Below are 23,114 nucleotides of genomic sequence, written 5' to 3' on the forward strand. Positions count from 1 at the left end.
GGTATGAAAAGTAAATAAAGGTATACTGACTGGAAAGGAAGAAATAAAGTATTCTTTGTTCACAAATGACATAATTCTCTATGTCGAAAATCCAAAGTATCATAAAACAAAAACAAACTCCTGGAACTAATAAGCATGCATAGCAAGGTTGCAGGATGAAATTTTGATATACAACAGTCAATCTCTTTTCTATACACTACCAAAAACAAGTGAAATTTGAAATTAAAAACAAAATATAGTTTACATTAGTGCCCCCCAAAATGAAAGAGCTGGGTATAAATCTTACAAAATATGTACAAGATATATGTGAAGAAAACTATGAATCTCTGATGAATGAAATCAGACAAGAATGAAATAAGTGGAGAAACAGTCCATGCTCATAAAAAGGAAGACTCGATATTGATGTCATTTTTCCCCAACTGACCTATATATTCAATGTAATTCCAATAAAATACCACCAAATTCCTTTGTTACTTTGACAAACAGATGCTAAAGATTACACGGAGAGGCTAAACACTCCAAACAGCCAACATAATCATAAAGAAGAAGAAAGTCGGAGGACTAGCATTAACTGATATCGAGACTTAGTATAAGCTGTGCTAGTCAAAACAATATGGTATTGGCGAGAGAACAGACAGGTAGACTAATGGAACAGAATGCAGAGCCCAGCAATAGACCCACATAAACCCATTACCGATTCTTGACAAAGAAGTAAAGATGATACAGTGAAGGAAATATATTGTTTTCTATAACTGATGCTGGAACAACTGGACATCCAAATAATAAACAATGAGTCCAGAGGCAAACTTAATAACCTTCACAAAAGTACCCTATAAATACATAAAGTTATTACGTATTAATGAAAAAATAAAGATACACAAATAAACTTAAAGTTATTAAATTTTTTAAAAAGTTAACTCAAAATAGATCAATGTCCTAAACTAAATACAAAACGATAAGGGAGCAGCAGGTGGCATGGTGGTTAAGGCACTGAATAATCCCACTAGGTCAACCACAGTTCAAGTCTGAGATCTGGTGGCTTGCAGGTTGCTTTCTCACTTTCTTCTCTCTCTCTCTCTCTCTCTCTCTCTGCATGTGTCTCTCTCTGGTCAAATTAAAGTAAAATAAACAAATAAATAATTCTTTAAAAAAATCCCAAACTATAAGACTCATACAAGAAAATGTAAGAGAAAACCTACATGAACTTGAATACACCAATGATTGTTTTGATAAAACACCAAAGGCAAAAGGCAAGTCCATGAAAGAAAGATTTAATAAACTGGAATTCATTAAACTTTCAAATTTCTGCTCCATAAAAGACAATTTCAGGAGAGTGAAAAGACACACAACAAACTGATAATGTTTGCTAATAAAAAAGCCCACATCTGATAAAGTACTGTTACCCAAAATGCACAAATAATCCTTAAAGTCAACACTGATTAAAAAAAAAAAACAATTAAATAAAAAGTGAGCTAAAGACTTTAGCAGACATCTCATCAAAGAAGATGTATGGTTGGCAAACAAGCATTTAGGTTAGAAACCTCCTCTATTTTGCTAATAAACAAAAAAAGATACATAGACATTTTTGCTAAGGTAATAAGGTATGAAAAGTAAATAAAGGTATACTGACTGGAAAGGAAGAAATAAAGTATTCTTTGTTCACAAATGACATAATTCTCTATGTCGAAAATCCAAAGTATCATAAAACAAAAACAAACTCCTGGAACTAATAAGCATGCATAGCAAGGTTGCAGGATGAAATTTTGATATACAACAGTCAATCTCTTTTCTATACACTACCAAAAACAAGTGAAATTTGAAATTAAAAACAAAATATAGTTTACATTAGTGCCCCCCAAAATGAAAGAGCTGGGTATAAATCTTACAAAATATGTACAAGATATATGTGAAGAAAACTATGAATCTCTGATGAATGAAATCAGACAAGAATGAAATAAGTGGAGAAACAGTCCATGCTCATAAAAAGGAAGACTCGATATTGATGTCATTTTTCCCCAACTGACCTATATATTCAATGTAATTCCAATAAAATACCACCAAATTCCTTTGTTACTTTGACAAACAGATGCTAAAGATTACACGGAGAGGCTAAACACTCCAAACAGCCAACATAATCATAAAGAAGAAGAAAGTCGGAGGACTAGCATTAACTGATATCGAGACTTAGTATAAGCTGTGCTAGTCAAAACAATATGGTATTGGCGAGAGAACAGACAGGTAGACTAATGGAACAGAATGCAGAGCCCAGCAATAGACCCACATAAACCCATTACCGATTCTTGACAAAGAAGTAAAGATGATACAGTGAAGGAAATATATTGTTTTCTATAACTGATGCTGGAACAACTGGACATCCAAATAATAAACAATGAGTCCAGAGGCAAACTTAATAACCTTCACAAAAGTACCCTATAAATACATAAAGTTATTACGTATTAATGAAAAAATAAAGATACACAAATAAACTTAAAGTTATTAAATTTTTTAAAAAGTTAACTCAAAATAGATCAATGTCCTAAACTAAATACAAAACGATAAGGGAGCAGCAGGTGGCATGGTGGTTAAGGCACTGAATAATCCCACTAGGTCAACCACAGTTCAAGTCTGAGATCTGGTGGCTTGCAGGTTGCTTTCTCACTTTCTTCTCTCTCTCTCTCTCTCTCTCTCTGCATGTGTCTCTCTCTGGTCAAATTAAAGTAAAATAAACAAATAAATAATTCTTTAAAAAAATCCCAAACTATAAGACTCATACAAGAAAATGTAAGAGAAAACCTACATGAACTTGAATACACCAATGATTGTTTTGATAAAACACCAAAGGCAAAAGGCAAGTCCATGAAAGAAAGATTTAATAAACTGGAATTCATTAAACTTTCAAATTTCTGCTCCATAAAAGACAATTTCAGGAGAGTGAAAAGACACACAACAAACTGATAATGTTTGCTAATAAAAAAGCCCACATCTGATAAAGTACTGTTACCCAAAATGCACAAATAATCCTTAAAGTCAACACTGATTAAAAAAAAAAAACAATTAAATAAAAAGTGAGCTAAAGACTTTAGCAGACATCTCATCAAAGAAGATGTATGGTTGGCAAACAAGCATATGAAAAGATGCTCCACAGTATATGTCATCAGGGAAATTCAAATTAAAATAACGAGAGACCACTACAAACCTATCAGAGTGGCGAAATCCAGGACACTGACAGCACCAAATGCTGGTGAGGCTGTGGAGCAATAGCAACTCTCATTCAGTGCTGGCAGGAAGGCAAGCATGTACAATTACTATGGAAGATAGTTTGACAGCTTACCAAGCTGCAAATGGTCCTACTGTATGATCCAGTAATCGTGTTTCTTGGTATTTATGTAAAGAGAGTTGAAAACTTATGAAGGGAACTTCAAAAAGATTGTTAAAAAATAAAATAAAAGTGTAAGTTAATTATTTTTTAAATAATTTTATATACAGGCATAGTTTTCCATAATAGTCATTTTCCATGAACTTTTTGAAGAGATACACACACACACACACACACACACACACACACACACACATAATCTGTATAGGTACAGAAAAATGACATGCAGTTGCTTAAAGCAGTTTTAGTCCTAATTTTCACAACTGGGAAGCTTGGAAGCAACCAAAGTATCCAACAGGAGGTGAATGGCTCAGTAAGCCATGGTACATTTAGACAATGGAATATTATTCTGAGCTATAAAAAAATGAGCTATAAAGCCATGAAAAGACATGGAGGAATCCTAAATCATATTGCTAAGAGAAAGAAGTCGACCTAAAAATGCTCTACACTGTATGATTCCACCTGCATGACCTTCTGGAAAAGGTGAAAAACTACAAAGACAGTAGAAAGATCAGCTGTTACCAAGAGTTGTGGGGAGGAGGAGGGATGAATAGTTAAGGCCCGATGTTTGGGGTAGCAAAAATACTCTACTACAGTGGTGTATGTATTCGTTATACATTTGTCAAAACCTACAGAAGGTACAACAGTAAGAATGAACCCTGATGTAAATGATGGACTCCGGGTGATAATGACGTATCTGTGTAGCTTTGTCAGTGTTTTAGTTTTTGTTGTAGAGTGCCTGCATCTGCAGGAGAGAAGACAGATCTAGAGAGAGATGGAAATGGAAAAATTAATCCCTGGGAGGATGACCATGCCATTCTCCTCTAGGGATTTTGGGCCCGCATGCACAATGTGCCCAGTGTGTTTCTTAAGCCTCTGGGTCTAGGACTCTAACCTAGCCGTAACCACATCGGAACTAGCCACCTTAACTTCTGCACCACTTACTGGCCCACTTTGTCAGTTTTAACAATGTTACCTCTGGTGCAGGGTTTTGGTCGGGGGGAGGCTGCACATGCATGTGTCAGGGAAGGAGAGTATATTGTGGAGAACCTAAAGTTGCTTACAAATTATTTAAAATATATACATGTAAAATATACATTAATATAAAAAGTATGTAAGTATATAAATATATTACAGATACAAATAAATATTCCTTAATGTTGCAGGTTACCTGTATCTATTTATATATATGTAATATATATATAATATATAAGCTTGCTATATATATTAAATAACTCTAATAATACATAAGAAGGTCATTATTTTAGGGATTCCTATGTCAAACAAGTAAACAACTAGCAGATTTTTTCAGAAAAGGGTTGAGCCGAGAGGCATATTGCATGTTATCCTCACCAATCCACTTTTAGGTGGATGTTTTACTATATTCTGAGAAAAACTCTCACCGTTTCAATGAGATCATCTGCTCCATTGGTTCGTTCATTGGACTTCACTGTTTGATTGAAGTCTTCTTTTCTGCTGGAATTCTGTGACATCCCTTCAGACTGGATACTGCAATACTAAGCAGTAGGAGGAAGGAGCAATATGCCAGAAAATGTCACAATAAGGTAGAGTTCAAAAGGGCTTTAATCTACCCAAGAGATGATGAAAAGATTTACAAATTTTATTCAATATGCATAAAAATTTCCCAAACTCAGCATACAGGCTTACGATAGCACACCAATGTTCAATTAATACGAGAAGATTGTCAACTATATGTTCTATTTTTCAATAGGTCTAGGAGATACTTTGAGTCATTGTGGAGAACAGAATTTATGGATTGGTAATCAGGGCTGCTTTCATGAAGCCTAGAACAATTGTAAAACAAACCAACAACCCACGATGACAATTAAACATGGATGATTCTGGTCAAAACATTCCTTTTGAGAGTTTCTTTCTTTTGCAGAAGCCTCTTTATCTAAAATACCATTTTGCTTAAGTAAATAATTCAATTACCTTCAATCTTGCCTGTCAGGCACTATCACTGCCAAAAATTATCATGTTCACCCATCAAAATACACATGTTAGTGTCAGTTAAGTCAATTCAGGTTTATGAAAAATTTGACAACAGATCTAAAATAAATGATGTTTTCTCTTTCTTATCCTTCATTTTGTATGTGAATTTCTGCAAATAAACTGTGCATGATTTTTATCCAGCCAGATGTTGGGATGCTGAGGTAGAGTAAAAGAAGGTAAAAATATATAAGAAGAGAAACAAGAAGCATGGAAAATGAACTGGAGTCAATGTCTATTCTACAAACTGATTTTTAGAAGTAGAAGTCTTTTTTAAACATCTGCAGTGCTAACATATTTTTGAAACACACACACACACACACACACACACACACACACCATCACCACTACCAACACCACATAGCCACGATCACACATTTATATTTAGAGAGAAATTATTTTTTTATTTTTTTAAAGAATTGATAAGGCTGTAAGAAGTGTATTTTTCTTAATTATTCTGGATACTTCATCGATCATTCTATAAACTACTTGAGAAAGGAGAAAAGAAAGCCTGCCAAGAGCTATTTTTTTTCTACTCTCCATCCAAATAACTAGTGTTATGGGTGAAATGACAAGAATAATTAAGAAAAATGGCCATGTGCCATATCTCTAGAAGCAAAAAAACAGCTGTTTGCACACTTTTTTTTTGTATGTGTATGCAGCTAAGGCTCCAAGAAAAGATAATGAAGATAAAAAATTAAATCTTTGAACCATGAGACAAATCCTTATTGCAGAGCAGTTTTGTGACTCTATCTACAGACTTAAGGGTCACAAGCAAACAATTTTGACCATTTTGTTTGCAGACATAAAAGCAGACTGCATATTAAAAGTAGTGACCTTGATATGTTTTTGACATTCTTATCTTTAAAAATTTGTAAACATCTTATTACTGAAAAATTAAGTCATTCCCCAGTGCACTATAAGATAACTTGGAAACAAACAGCTTTGTAGTCCACATTATGATGTAAAGACATATATGATACCAACCATAAAGGACAGTGGAGAACCAGCACCAAGTTGAGGCCAGGTGGGAAGGTCCCTGGTTTGCATCCCCAGGTCTCCCTATATATACACACAGGGCAAGTGCATATCTATGAAACTTACGGGCTGTGGCTGGGGATAGTTTGTGGCATAGGAATCTTGCTGGGGACGCCTCTCCCCCCCCATTTTTCTCTGTGATGGAAGAAATAAATTTTGCAAAGGAAAAAAAAAGGGGGGGCATCTAGGTTCCTGTCCACTCTTGTTATTCTATTTGTGATAGGCTGATGTGTAGTAAAGATTGATTTTCCTTAAGTGACTACTACATTAGGATTGTAAAGAACTAATGTAGTTGTTAGGAGAGTGATTTGACTCCTGAAACCTAACCTGACTTGTGTTGTTTTTATAGTTATACTGTTCACATTTAACACTATATAGGTGACTTCATGTAGATGATCTCTGACCAATGTGTCACTTTTTCATAGGTTATGTTTTTAAAACTCTTCAAAAATATTTCTTTGGGGGGGCCAGAAGTTGGTGTAATGGTTACATTGCTGGACTCCCACATGGTTGAGTATGGTTTGAGTTCCAGACCTGGCGACTTAAAAACTCACACCAGGCATGTGTGCATTTGTGCCCAAAATCCCAAGAGGAGAATGGAGGAAAAGGGACTGTGGCATGGCCAAGCCCCCTACCCTCACCTCCCACCCCCAGGGTGGTGGTGGTGGTGGTGACTTTTTGCTTTCTGTCTCTCTAGGAAGTACACATAACCTATACCAAAAAAACTCTCAAAAAAAAATGTAAAATGAAAAATATTCCTTTGGGCCAAACCAGAATGTGACACCATCAAGACCAGATTATTTCCACTATTTTCATTGTGTTACTTCATAAATAAACATAAAGTTAACATCACAATCACTGTCATAACTATTTTTTCTCCAATGCATGTAGACCCAGGAATGAAGTTACCAAATTGGTTACCTCAGAGAAATGTCTTCATGAAATAGGTCAGGATGTTCTTCCAATGCCAAGTCAGAAGTTAGAACATTTAGGATATAGAGTAAATGGAAAATGACAGAGGAAATTAAGTTACTCTTTTCTATCATAAAGAAGTCAGGTGATTTTGATGCAAACTTCTCTAAAACAAAACAGAGCTATGAAAGGCAGTGTGGTTTTTAAAAAATATATAATTACTTTATTATTATTATTTTTAAATTTGCTATAGGACATGTGCACTCACCAGAGAAAGACAGAGAGAGAGAGGAAAATTGAGCAAGCTATCAAGTCCGAGACTTGAACCATGGCCAGCCATGTGGGAATCCAGCACCCCAACCACCATGCCATTCACTGGCCCCTCGCGGTGTGGTTCGATGAACTGGGCAAGCATTGGGTTCTAATCCCCAGCACTGCTGTTAATGAGCAGGTGGTTTTAGGAAAAAAATCATTTAATCTTTCTGAGCCTTAGGGCTCCCACAAATCAGAAGTATGTACAGGGTCAAACTTACAGTTGCTGAGTGCATACATGAGAAAATACATATGAAGATATTCTAAAATACAGGAGCTCACATGAAAAAAAGTAATTGATATCACAACCAATATTTCCCCAATGAGTAGACAAAGAGACCAGAGGGGAAACCAATTTTCAATTAATATGAGAAGAGTGTTAACAATCCATAAGTTGTTTTTCTACAGATCTATTAGGATGTGGTGCTCTGAGTTATTGTGGAAAGCTATAAAATTAATGGATTGATCATTAGGACTACTTTCTTGAACCCTGGAACAATTGGGATCTGTAACAATTGTTATACCTTCCTTTATTTTGTCACTTCTTATTTCTTTAAATGCAATTCCAATAATTTTGGTCCCTCTCTCTTTTTTTCTGCTGCCATCTCTGCTCACCCTACCCAATTCAATCTCTGGGCATTCATTTTAATTCTCAGTGTCAAAACGAGTCAAATCCATTACTACTAAAGGTTCAATTTCTTTTGTAGTATGAAAATTAGAGAGGTACTGCCCGGGGCTCAAAAATCTTTTTTTATTAAAAAGAGAGCTTTTGGTTGCATGCTATTTGTTGTAATGGGATTTGACCTGTATATCAATTAACTGTGCAACGCATTTATATTATAAAAGCATTTGGGGAAATGAATTGTTATTGTGGATGATAGCCATGTCATAGAATTGGATGTGAAGCAAAAAAATTGATTCAAATCACCAGAGCTTATTTCCATATCCCTGAAAGTAGTAAGTAGTAAAGAGATTGAAACAGTCCTCTAAGTCCTTATGGTACAATTTTTAAAAAGCCATGATAACTTGAGCCAACTGATCTGCAAGTTACAAAAATACTTCTGCTGCAGACATACAGATAGCCTGTGACTTTAATGTTTTTTAGCAGAAGAAGCAAGCAGGAAAAATGCTTTCTTGGTGTCTGTGTCATTGGTAAGTGTCATGCAATTTTCAAAAATAGTCTACAGAGCTGTGTTCCTCTGTGTGCCTAAAATTTAACACAAGCTTTTGCCACATGAGGTTATATATCTATCGGAGGCTTAACCTTGCTATAAAATGATCAACTGTACCAAAGAAATGTGTATACAGACAAATTCTCTCAGATCTTGGGATCAGCAGATGGCGTAATAGTTACGTCGCTGGACTCCCACGTAGTCGACTGTGGACTCCCACATAGTCGACTGCAGTTCTAGGACCATCTCAGAGGCTTAAAACTCAGACCAGGCATGTGTACATGCATGCCCAAAATCCCAAGTGTGGCCATCCCCTCTGGGAAGTGATTTCTCGCTTTCTATCTCTCTGTTCCTCTCTTCTCTGTGGTGAGTGCACACACCCTACAGAAAATCTCTCTACCAAAAGAAAAACAAAACAACAAAAAAACAAATTCTCTCAGATCTTGCCTGAAGCATTTTGTCAGTGAAGGTATCAAAGTAAATACAGTTCATCGATCCCATCGTTCTGTAATATGATCACGAAGTCCATGCTGGAGTCTGAATGAGTCTACTTACTGGCCTCCCCACATATGTACTGGATATTATCAACAGTAAATAATAGAACCTAGCCTACAGCCTGGTATTAGAATTGCCTGTATAAAAAGCAGTTCCATTAAAAATCTCTACACATATATTAGGATTATTGGAAGCCACTGCTAATTTTCTAGGTTAGTGTGGTATAATACATATTAACCCAACTTTCTCTACCATGAGTCTCACAGCTCCTTTCCTTTCTAGTTTCAGGGCTATAGAATAGAATTCCTATTTCACTAAGATAGCCCAAGGGACCATCAAAAGTGAATGTCCCATAATTTGCATGGCCTGTATTTTAGGATAGACTATTTTAAATAGCCTTCATGAGTTTGACTGAATTTATGTAGGACAGTACAGATGCAGAGCTTGTTTTTATTTCTGTCATTTCTAAAAAGATAAATTTATAGGAGGCCCTATTATTGGGCCAGACTAATGTTTTTTTTGCTTGTTTTTGTTTGTGTTTGTTTTTTTAGGTTTTTTGCTATAGGGTACATGCATTTGCCAGAGACAGAGAAAGGGAAAGTGTGAGAACACTCTCCAGAGGGAATAGCCATGCCACAATCTCTTCTCCAATCTCCTCTCAGGATTTTGGGCACATATGCATTCACACCTGGAGTGATTTTTCAAGCTCCCAGTTCTGGAACTTGAGCCATGGAGTTGCCCTGCTGGAACCTCACACCTTAACCATCATGCTACCTGCTTGCCCCAGGGACCTGACTACTCAGCAGGGCACCGTAACTCATTGAAGCTGCGAGCTTTAAAACTAAATTTCCACACCACCATCAATTCTAGCATGTTGTAGGGTAGAAGGGGGGCGGGGGGTAGGAAGAACAAGATTTCTAACATAAAATGTTAATTAAATATGTGACCTCAAATCTTAAATTAATGTAATATTTTATTGGCTTTTTGACAGATCGTAGATTCACTTCCTTTGCTGATGACCTCTTAATTTATTCGATTCTTGATAAGCTCAGTCCTTTATAAAAGTTCATTTCTGAAATAAGTCAGATCATACTGTGAGTCACTTATTGCTGAATAAGTCTTTCCTACTTTCCAAATGGAAGTACCTGGGTCTCATGATGCATTTCAAGAAGCCACAATGATGGAACGATGCTAATCAGATATACAAATATGGCTGGTGAGAACCTGCAAACAGGGAAGAAAAGAGGCAGTTCAGATTTTACCAAGAAAAGCAAAGCACATACCCTAACCACATCAAGTCAAACCTTTTTATCTTAATTGTTTATTTCAATGGGGGAAAAAAAAGCATTATGTGATTTCTGCCATATGGATTATGGAGAAACAAAGTAACTGTAAAAGGCACTAGCAGCTGTCATTCTCACTGAATTTTTAATCCAATTAATCGATGTTAATTTTAATATGGTTTAATGGGACACTGCCAATTAGTTTCAGGCACAACACTGGATATTTTATATTGAGTGTGTTTTACAAAAAGCAAATACAGTAATACCAAATCTTCTTGGATTTTTTCAACATTGCAATTTCAGGAAGGTTGGTTACATTTTTCAACATTAACCTGGAATTCTGGGCTCAAATAATAATATCCTGCTAGAACAGAAAATCGGATAAGCACTAGGAATGAGAACACTAGTTTTCTATGTGTTTGCTAAACCTATAAAATAGAAATACAAACAACTAACAGCTGAAGGGTTTGATATTTTGAAAATACTATGTATAGTCATTTTTCTGGATTATAATTCAGAGGGAAATCTAGAGAGTGAGATTTCATAGTCACAAACTAGGGTTCAAATGCCAGTTTTGCCTCTGACCTCTGTTTCTAATCCACTAAATGAGGACAGTAACTGTCAGTCACCTTGGGCTGCCTGCAACATACCATGGACTTTGTGCCTACACAGTAGACATTTATATTCTCATAATTCAGGAGGCTGAAAGTCTGAGATAAGCACACTTGCTCAGTGGGGTTCTGGTGAGGGCTCTCTTCCCAGCTTGTAGGCAGTGACTTCTTGACACATCCCCACATGGCCTTCCCACAGTGTATAGGCAAAGATTGCTCTCTCTCTCTTCTTACAAGGCCATCAATTTTATTGGATTAGGACCCCACCCTTACTACCTATTTACCCCAATTAGAAAATTAATCTCCAGGGACCAGCGGATGGCATAATGGTTACATCGCTGGACTCCCATGTAGTCAATTGTGGTTCAAATTCTGGACATGGTTGCTTAAGCTCACGCTGGGTGCACATGTGTGCATGCCCAAAATCCGAAGAGAACAGAGGAGAAGGGATTGCAGCATGGCCATTTCCCCTGCGTGGCAATTTCTTGGTTTCTATCTCTCTGTCTCTCTGGTGAGAGCATATGTCTTACAAAAAAAAAAAAAAACTCTCTAATAACTAATTAATAAAAAAATTAATCTCCAAATACTGTCCCATTTGTGGGTAGGGTTTAAATGTGTATATCAGGGATATACAATTTAGCCCATAGTAGTCACTCTGATCTCAGAGGGCTTCTATTATATTTCCTGCAAAGCAGTATCTGGCAAGAGTGGACTTTCTGTAATAAGTAGATAGTATTAGAATTATTATGAAAATCATACAAAGAAAACGCATCCTTAAAATTTTGAAATAAGGGGACCAGCAGATGGCATAATGGTTACATCACTGGACTCTCACATGGATGACCATAGTTTGAATCCCAGACCTGGTAGGTTAAAACTTACAGCAGGAGCATGCATGTGTTTGTACCCAAAATCCCGAGGAGAATGGAGGAGAAGGGATTGTGGAGTGACAGTCTTCCCTAGCGTGATGATTTCTTGCTTTCTGTCTCCCTGTGTCTCTCTCTGTCTCACACATGCCCTACAGCAAAAATTTCTCCAAAGAAAGAAAAATTTGAAATAAGATAAACATATTTTCAATTGTATTTTAGGGCTAGCATTAGCACAGCACAAATGGTAGGACGATGCTGTACTAGGTTGGAGCCACATGTGAGGCCCAGTTTCAGTTCCTGGATAAACCTAACCAGTCCAGGCTCAGTAGTATGCACCCGTGATCCTGGCTGGCTCAGAGGTTGGGGCAGGAGGACAGCGACACAGAGAGACCCTGTCAAAATTACCTTCTCTCTTCCCATCTTTCTCTCATTCTCTTGCTCATTAAAAAAAAAAAAAAAATTATTTAAATTGGACTCTTACCTGATAGAATATTTCAAGCTCAAAATTAGAGGTCAATATAATTTTATTAAAATACTTTTTAGTGTACACATGAGATGGTTTAAAATGACCTGGAAAGTAGAAATGTCAGTTGTTCAACACATAGAATTATTTGAGATGAACTGTTACCAAATCTATATCAGTATATTGCAGTAGAGAAAAGTAAATAAACCTAAATGAAAAGAGAAAATTTACAACAGATTTTTTAAGCAGCTATTAACCCTTTTACTAATACCTTCTTTCAACTTCTGGGGAGAAGAAGGGACAAAGGGCAGAAGAAAGAGAGATCTTTTCTAAAAAAAAAAAAAAATCAATATTTAATATAGATACTCCTCTACTTCTGACTTTCTGCAAAAACCAATTTTGAAACAAAAGGTTATGGGTCAAAATACTATTAAAATCCGACTTGGAAGATGGCTAGGCTGCAGAGAGATATCAAAAGCCTAAGATCAGCTTTCTCTTAAGAAGGGAAGAACAATTAACTCTTTGACCTTACATATCAAAGGAAGCATCAGGAGAGAATGTTTCCTTTCAAAATTGGGGAAGGAAGTGAATTCTAGTCTGAGGGACAGTAGAATATGTAAATTTTTGTTTAAACAAGTCATAAATTGGCAGATGGCAATTTTGTTGACTCTCTCAGGATTTAGGTTGACATGAACTCCCTTAACCGTGCTGTTATAATTAAAAAAGAAACAATAGATGGATTACATAATAGCTCCAGAAGGAGGTTAAAAATAAAACAAGCAATAACCCTTAACATCTTCCATGAATAAGATTTATAAGGTTTATTTCTATAATTGGGAAAAAAAAAACAAAACTACTATCCAGTTCTACTATGTCTCCTCTAATTAGAAAGCAGGTTATGTAAAAATGACAATTCCCCAAACACTTGAAGATTCAAGGATTTCTGTGCTGCCTACTATAGAAAATCTGAGCTCCACAATCTGAAATTCAAAGGCTTCATTTTCTTATCTCTACTTCCCCTCATGGTCCTTCCAGCATCCTTTCAAGCTGAGCAGCTTAGTTACTAATGTGTACTTAAAACAAAACAAAGCAAAGCAAAATGTTTTGAGATGTTCCCTCTTTCTTTCCTTCCTTTTTGTTGTATTTATTTGCTATAAGGAAGACAGAGGCTAGGTAGAAGGAATCTTATTGAGGGCTCAAGAATTATACCTGGGACCAGCAGATGGTGTAATGGTTACATTGCTGGACTCAAACATGTTTGACAGCAGTTCATGTCCTAGACCTAGCTGGTTAAAACTCACACTGGGTGCATGTGTGTGTGTGCCCAAGATCCCGAGATAGGGATGGAGGAGAAGGGATTGTGACATGGCCACATCCCCTCTGGGGGTTGATTTCTGCTTTCTGTCTCTCTCTCTCTCTGTCTCTCTCTCTATCTCCCTGGAAAGTGCACATGCCCTATAGCAAAAATCACTCTAAAAAAACAAAAACAAAAACAAAAAAGAATTCATTATACCCATGTCAATCCACAATCTTGTCTAATTAACCATGGGACCCTGGTAATAACAGTGCTCAATGCTCTTCCAGCTTGGTTAATCTGAAAAGAGAGGTTTTATATTGGTTTTAGAGCATATGTCTCTCCAAATCATGAAGGTTGTTTCTCTTACATATCTATCCATCGACAACCTACTTGTTTGTGAAAACCATTTCCAAAGTTTATCTTAACCTGTATTTCTCTGCGCTATTTATAGTTTATGTGTAGACTTAACCTTCTTAATATTAAGTTCTTTATTTTAATTATTTTAAAGTTTTGCCACAGAGCGCATGCACTCACCAGAAAGAAACAGAGAGAGACAGTGAGAGGGAAAGTGAAAAATTGCCCCCCCAGGGAAGATGACCATGTTGTAACCCCCTCTCCTCTATTCTCCTCCTTGGATTTTGGGCACACACGCACATGCACATACTTGATTTTCAAGTTGCTGTGTCGGGGACTCAAACCATAGCTGGTAATGTGAGAGTCCAGTGCCAATATGAATTCTTTAAAAGAGATCCTGAGTCTCATATATTGTTCTCTCTTTCCTCTTCTGACTCCTTGATCTTCTCTCCCCAGCAATATTGCAATGTCTAAGTCTCCAATTAATATTTATTAAGCAAATGCTCAAATGTTTGAATTTATAAATATAGGAAAGACCTAACAAAGTGAATGGAGGCTTCTGGCATTTACAAAGGCCTCTTATTTCAGGAGGTCCAGTACCAAGGATTGCTTTGAGTTGTGACTGGAAGAATTATTCCAGTGCAGTATGACCCAGTAGAAATTTCACAAACTTAGAAGACCAAAATTTGATTCCTGCCTCTTCCATTCATTTATTATTGGCAATTTACTACCTTTTCTGAGATCCAAACATCCTTATCTGTACAATGGGAAAGAATAATGCCTACCTCATCGGTGGTTCATAGAGGTAAATACGACAATGTGTGCCATGCAATTGACACTGCAGGTGCTCAATCAATGGAGTTGCTGCCTTCCCTAGGTTCAGACCTGCAAATTTACTCAGGGCTACATATCTGGTATCTTTTCTTAAAAGAAGACACATATGGGGAACAGCAGATGGACTCCCACATGGCTGACTATGGTTCAAATCCCAGACCGGGCAGCTTGAAACTCACACAGGACACATGTGGGAGTGTGCCCAAAATCCCAAGAGGAGAATGGAGCAGAAGCAACTGCAGCATGGTCATTCCCCCAAGGGGTGATTTCTCACCTTTAGCTCTCAGTATCTCTTGTGAGGACAGGTTCACTATAGCAAAAATCTTTCTCTGATAAAAGGAGAGGACACAGATTGTAAGGGTTTAGAGAAGTCTTTCTTTCTTCCTTTTTGTTCTTTCTCCTTCCTTCCTTCCTTCCTTTCTAATTTGCCAGAGGGTACATACACTCATCACAGAGAGACAAAGAGAGAAGCAAAATGAAAAAGTAGCCCCATGGGGGATGGTCATGCCATAATCCCTTCTTTTCCATTTTTTTCCTCCTTTCAGGATTGTGGGCACACATGCACATGTACCCAGTATATTTTTTAAGCTGTTGGGTTCAGGACTCCAACCACACAGTAAGCTATGGGGGATCCAGCCACCCTAACCACTATGTCACTGACTGTCCCAGACTATTTTTTTATATAACATATAATCTATTTTTCTTTCACTTTTTTTCTTTCTTCTTTCTTTTCTCTTTTTTTCCCTCCTTCATTTTTAAGACAAAGTCTCACTGTGTCGTGATACTCCTGCTTCAGTCTCCCAAGTGACTGGGACTACAGGTATGTCACACCATACCCCGTTCTTTCAGAAAGGGTCTTGCTATGCTGCCTATGCTGGCTTCTGATATCTCATGATCTTCTGCCTCAACATACCCAGCAGCAGGGATAACAGACACAAGACACCATGCATATTTTTAGGGTAGGCTGGGAATCAAATGGAGCCTTCCACGTGGTGTCAACCAGCCATATAGCAGCATCTACAAGTGTGCGCCACAAAGACTAAAACATCAATTCTATTTTTCTCTCTCGTTTTCTTTTTTGTTTTGTTTTGTTTTTAGAGGTTTTTGTCTTAGGACACATGTGCTCATGGGAAGAGGTGGAGGCAAGGCAGAGACAGTGAGAGGGAAAGTGAGAAATCATCCCTCAGGGGAGATGACCACGTCATAACCCCTCCTCTTCCATTCTCCTCCTGGAGTTTTGGGCATGCACGCACACATGCCCAGTATGAATTTCAAGCCACCTAGTCTGACTCGAACTGCTGTTGGTCATCTGGAGTCCAGCAAAGTAACCATGAAGTCATCTGCTGGCCTATCAATTCAATTTCTGAACCATGATTCCCACAATTGCACCAAGACTCCTTGAATCAAAGGGAGTTGTTTGGGTGGCTAAGGACACTATCATGCCAATGATAAGGCAATGACTGTCATATAGTCATGGTTTTCATGAGTTGTTTATGCATCTAGACCTAGAAGATGTCGCACAAAAAGGGCCTCACCTACTTCTTGGATTCTGCTGATTGCTTTTCCTCACTATTGTCCTACATCAGAATTGTTCTTTCAGCTCTGGAAAACAAGCTAACTTGGGCCTTCATGTGAAGATTCATCTCCCTAGATATCCCTTATTCCCCCCACCACTTTTCATCTGATTATTTTCCTCATAGTGCTTGATTTTCATTTTTATCTTGTCAGATGGTGTATGGATTTGCAGAGAGAGAGATAGAGAGAGAAGCATCCCCCACAAGGTAATCCCTTCTCCTCCCTGTCAGCCTGTTGGGATCTTGAGAATGTACACACATGTGCCCAGCGTGTATTTAAACTCATATGGAATCCAGCTCCTTTGGGCCATGGGACCACCCCACTTTCTTGTAGTTCTTTCCAACTATATGGGACTCATCCAGAAAAACTTCTCTTGCCTCTCTAGTCTAAAATTAGCTCAATCCTATTGACTTTTATCCCATAAATTTTCTAAATTTATAAATTATGCAAGAGGTCTTCAAAAGCTCATGGAAAACAGAGTATGAAAAATCCATGCATAGATTTTAAAAGTTTTTGCACCAATATAAATTTGTCTTTTAATTCCATGTTTCACTAAATCCATTACGAATATCATACTGACTGGGAAAATGCTGAAAACTTTCCCACTAAAAACTGGAACAAGAAAAGGCTACTCACTTTCTCCAGTATGAAGTCCTAGTCAATGCAATCAGAGAAGAGAGAAAAATAAAAAGTATTCAGATAGGAAAGGAAAAAGCTAAACTGTTCTTATTTGCAAATAATACAATTTTATATAGAGAAAATCCAAAGGAATCTATGGAAAAACTCCTAGATGTGATAAATGAACTCAGTAAAGTGGCAAGATACAAAATATACAAAAATTGATAGCATTTTTATACACCAACAACTGAAACAGACTTGAAGAAACCAATTCCATTTATAATAGCCACAAAGTAAATATAATACCTAGGAATAAAACTAACCAAAGACATTAAAGACCTCTACAAGGAAAATTATGAAAAACTGAAAAACGAAATAGTGTGTGCTACAAAAAATGGAAAGACATCCCATGTTCTTGGATTGGAAGACTCAATATCATCAAAATCTCAGTTCTACCCAAATTTATTTACATATTCAGTGTGATTCTAATCCAATTGCAGGTGACATTCTTCACATAAATAGGAAAAACAATTGTTAATTTTGTTCAGAATCATAAAAGACCTCATACTGCCATGGCAATAATGTGCAAAATGAATAAAATAAGAGGTATCTCACTACTCAGCTTTAAAATATATTACAAAGCAGTGATAATCAAAACAGCATGGTACTGGTACAAAAATAGACACACAGAGCATTGGAACAGAATAGAAAGTCCAGAAATAAACCCCAGATCATAGAGCAAATTGTTCTTTGACATAGGGTTAGAATATGTGATAGAGAAAAGAAAGTCTTTTCATCAAATGTTTTTGGAATAACTGGATAACCACCTGCAGAAAAATGAAACTGGACTCCTATCAATCTCTCACCATCAACAAGTATCATCTAAAAATAAATCAAAGACTTAAATACAAAGCCTCAAACTACAAAACTACAAGTTAAAAATGTAGGGGAATCAGGATCAGCAGATGGCATCATGATTATGTTGCTGGACTCCCATGTAGTCGATGGCGGTTCGAGTCCTGGACTTGGCGGCTTAAAACTTATGCCAGGCAGGGACCAGCAGTTAGTGTAATGGCTATGTCGCTGGACTCCCACGTAGTCGATTGTGGTTTGAGTCCCGGACCCAGTGGCTTAAACTCATGCCAGGCACGTGTGCGTGCGTGCCCAAGATCCCGAGAGAAGAATGGAGGAGAAGGGATTGCGGCGTGGCCATCCCCCCTGGGGGGTGATTTCTCGCTTTCTGTCTGTCTGTCTCTTTCTGTCTGTTTGGTGAGTGCACACGCCCTATAGCAAAAACCTCTCCAAAAAAGAAAAAGAACTTATGGCAGGCACATGTGCATGTGTGCCCAAAATTCCAAGAGGAGAATGAAGGAGAAGGGATTGCAGCATGACCACCCCCGCAGGGGATGATTTCTCACTTTCTGTCTCTCTGGTGAGCACATGCAACCTACAGCAAACATCTCTCTTAAAAAACTGGGGGCAGGGGGGACCAGCAGTTAGCGTAATGGCTATGTCGCTGAACTCCCATGTAGTCAACCACCGTTCAAGTCCTGGACCCTGTGGCTTAAACTCACACCGGGTGCGTGTGCATGCCCAAGATCCCGAATGGAGGAGAAGGGATTGCGGCATGGCCATCCCCCCTGGGGGAGGGGGAATTTCTCGCTTTCTATCTTTCCCCCTATAGCAAAAACCTCTAAAAAAAAAAAAAAAAAAGTGTAGGGGAATCTTTAGATGATATGAGAGTTAGGCAAAGATTTCTTAAATAAGACCCCTAAACACAAGCACTAGTCCCCCAAATAGACAAGTGAGATTAATAAATTATAAAGTTTTTTCACAGCAAAGGAAACAATAGAATGAAAAGACAGTACTCAGAATGGGAGAAAAGACTTTCAAATTATTCCTCAGACAGGGATTGACAACTATAATAAACAGGGAACTCAAGCAACCAACCCATTTAAAAAATATATTTTTTCCACAAACTTTTTGAAGACCCTGTGTGTGTGTGTGTGTGTGTGTGTGCAAGTAGTGTGTATATTTCATATTATTTCAATGTTGTATCTAAGCAATTCTAAATAATACAAGCACAAGAATAGTGTCTGTCTGCTTATAATTATACCTTTTGCCCTTCCAAAATGTCTGGCATGGGGAGGGCTCTCCATAAATATTTAGTGATTTGATAAGGCCCTAATTAATTTACAGTTTCTGCTTTTTTGACAGTGTTGCTGGTTTGACTAGAAACCTCTTCTTGAATTATCATAAATTGATTCTTAGAAATTTTACTGAAGTAAGCTAATTTAATATTGTCCTGCTCTTACAAAAGATTTAATATTTCGTTGTGACATCATAGTCACTCCTCAGTAGTTTGAAGATTTGCAGTATTCTTGATCATGTGTTGTCAGGACAATTTTTGGAAGTAAGGAGAGTATGAATTATAAATATTAATAAACCTGATCCCACCTTGTTCTGTGTAATTAACCAAATTGCATGCCTTTGATTAAAAGATACCAAATAATTTTAGTTCAGTCTATATCTTGATAGCAACAGGAATAAGTAGATGTCGAGCACCTCGTATTAATACTAACTCCACAGAAGGATATGATCAGCCAAGGAAATCTGGATAGATGTTTATAAAAATAAAATACATTAGACTAATAAAAACTGATAAATATATGATTAAATGAATAAGACACACATCCAAGTAGGAAATTTTTACAAAATTGATAATACTCTATTACTAGTGAGCTATCTACCTTTAAAAACTCAGATTTATAACTCTCCTGTCAGAATACCTGAGGAGCTGCAGAACATAATGCTTTAATGCCAAATTGTTTGTTCAGCTACCTTTTCCAAATTATAACCTCCCTAAAAATATTCTTTTCTTTTCTATGGAAGTTTTGTTTTGTTGTTTTTTAAATTTTACAATCTTTAGCTTACCTACCAATTGTCTCCAAAGTATACAAAGAGGATGGCTTATCACTTCAAAGCATTTTTTTTCAGTGGTTTATGCATTTATTTGTTTATTGATAAATTAATTTACTTTGGTTTGTTGATTAATTATGTATATAGGTCTTATTATATGCCAGAAACTGCTCTGAGTTCTTTCAGAACAATCCTCACTGCTTATTTTTCAGTTCATTTTGTCCAAAAACAAAATATTATTTATCATACCAAATTTTCTTTTCAATAAATTATAATGCTTCTCACACACTGATTATGTCATGACATGTAGCAATTTAGTCCTACAATGGATTTTATTTACTTCAATTCACCATTAGTCTAGAATTAGAATTCCATTTCCTCCTCTCTAAAAATGACAATAATTGTTGTTTTCTTACTGAAAAAGTAATATTCATTCATTTTTTAAAAAGATACCACAATATAAATAAACATACGGAAGAAAATTAACCATAATATCACCTTCTAGCCTGTTTAGTTTTTCTCTTTCTGACTTCTTTTCATATGTATAAATCTGAAAATGGATGACATTTAAGTGAAGCAAAAATAACGTTCAAAAATATGTGATGTGAATACATATTTTATTTGTATTTCATTTCTCAGTATTTTCTACTCTACAAAACAGAGTGGAGTTGTAAGAATACTAGACCCAAATTTCAGAATCTCATGTTAAATTGCTTTGAGTTTCTGCAATAAGATTTCAGGAGCTCTTTGTAATAACAGGTTTAATTTTATAGAAATCAAGAAACTAGGTCAAGATACCTTTGTGCCCCTAAGCCCCATCTAACAGTTTAAGGATTGTATGCCCTCCTTAAATATGGACCGCTTTCTCTAAGTGAGCCTTAATATGCACTGTTTCCATTCATGCTCCTCAGCAAGGACTTTCACTAGGGTACAGAAGGAATAGTGTGGCCCATAGGACAACCTCAGTATTTCCTTTTTCTTTCTTCTTTCTTTCTTTTTCTTTCTTTCTTTCTTTCTTTCTTTCTTTCTTTCTTTCTTTCTTTCTTTTTCTTTCTTTCTTGGAGAGGTTTTTGCTATAGGGCGCATGCACTAGCCAGACAGAGACAGACAGACAGAAAGAGAGAAATCACCCCCCAGGGTGGATGGCCATGCCGCAATCCCTTCTCCTCCATTCTTCTCTTGGGATCTTGGGCACGCATGCACACGCACCCGGCGTGAGTTTAAGCCACCGGGTCCGGGACTCGAACCACAGTCGACTACGTGGGAGTCCAGCGACATAGCCATTACTCTAACTGCTGGTCCCATATTTCCTCTACCTTTCTGTAACACCCCTCAAAATGAGCCCAATGTTTTCACATAACGCACAGCCTCTGAATGCCTGGGATGGCACCTGTTTGACCCCAGCTACCACTCACTGAGCTTCTTAACTAGCATGTCTCTTATGACCACCACTCCTCCCAGAACCCTGTATGTATGTTCACCCACTGAAAAAAAAAGTGGCCACAGCCACATGGCTATAAGTTCATGAGAATTCCCAGAGAAATGGAAAATTTGTATTTATTTGTTTATTTTTTATTTATTTATTTTTAGAGGTTTTTGCTACAGGGTGCAGGCACTCACCAGAAAGACAGAGAGAGACAGAGACAGAAAGCAAGAAATCACCCCCCAGGGGGAATGGCCACATGGCAATCCCTTCTCCATTCTCCTCCCGGGATCCTGGGCATGCATACACAAGCACCCAGCATGAGTTTAAGTCATTGGGTCCTGAACTTTAGCCGCAGTTGACTACATGGGAGTCCAGCGACATAGCCATTACGCCAACTGCTGGTCCCAAGAAATGGAAAATTTAACATTAAGTTTTAGTAGATGCTAAGGTTTGTTTTCTCAGTGATCTTGTGGGAGAGCAAATAAGAACAGCAGAAATCGAGGAATTTCAAATAGGTTGAGAATTCCATTGCACTAGAATCACTCTTTGTGCTTCTGAAATTTTTCAGAAATGCATATATTCAGTTTTTGTAAAAAGGCGATACTTCAAAGGTGAATATTAGGACTCTTCATAATTTTCATTGTTTGTTGTCCTCATATTTTTTAATAAAGCCATATTTCCAAATTATGATATAAACTACTGGCAAAGTAATGATCTATCTCACTTAATCTAAAAATTTCTAAGAATATGTCTAAAGCATGCACAAATTTTATTATAATTAAAGTTTCTCACATTCAAACTTCAGCAATATGCTTAACCATGACTAAACTAGTTATAGGGACAATGTCTAAATCAATTTTAGAATCTACATGCTACTTTTCTCGTTAAATATATTGGAAGTCAAGATCATCATGACATCTTTCTGCATAAACTGGTTTGAACTGCAACTTTAAGTATCATGGATATTCCTTTAACATGAAAAGCCCATCTTTCTTCTTTATACTGTCATATTGTCAACAGCTACTTCAAAAACCAATGCAGGCTCAGTGACGGTGGTGCATGTAATAGGTGTTGCTCTGTGATACTGGAGCCATACGGGTGGTCCAGATTTGATTTCCAGGTCCACCTGAACACACAGGGCATGAACTCAGACTGAAAAACTGGGTGTGCTCCTACCCTCATGAGATAAATAAATGAATAAATTTAAAGAAAAATGCCAGCACTGAAATCATTTACCCCAGAAATGTTCCTTATCTACAAAGCCTACCTTACTGATTACATCTTGAGTTTTCATTCAGCCTTCCTTTTTTGGACTTAATTTGTAGAAAATTATTTAGTTCTCTGAATGTTGTTTTGTGCTACTCTCATAGCTGCATATATTTTACATCCCTTCAAGAATATCATTACAGCATCTAGCACAATAAATGCTTGTTTAATGAATAAATGAACTCAAGTTGCTGCACACAGGAATTTCAATGCTCTCTGGATAAAATGCATTATGAATCTAATTTATGCAATAGTTTATTCCATTTATATAAAGATGATGGTAT

At 37.0% G+C, this 23,114-nt stretch overlaps 1 protein-coding gene across 1 annotated transcript in view; it reads right to left on the reverse strand.

Moving 5' to 3' along the window:
- The window catches only part of TMEM26 (transmembrane protein 26), a 57,375-nt gene that overhangs the window by 22,126 nt on the left and 12,135 nt on the right, over positions 1 to 23,114 (reverse strand). Inside the window, exons 2-3 of the mRNA XM_006147075.3 lie at positions 10,461 to 10,539; positions 4,780 to 4,893 (exon numbers count right to left, since the gene is read on the reverse strand). Coding sequence (XP_006147137.1) covers positions 4,780 to 4,893; positions 10,461 to 10,539 — 193 coding nt within the window. The remainder of the gene's footprint in view (positions 1 to 4,779; positions 4,894 to 10,460; positions 10,540 to 23,114) is intronic.

The sequence above is a fragment of the Tupaia chinensis genome, unplaced genomic scaffold, assembly GCF_000334495.1.
Source record: "Tupaia chinensis unplaced genomic scaffold, TupChi_1.0 Scaffold000199_1, whole genome shotgun sequence".
NCBI lineage: Eukaryota > Metazoa > Chordata > Mammalia > Scandentia > Tupaiidae > Tupaia > Tupaia belangeri.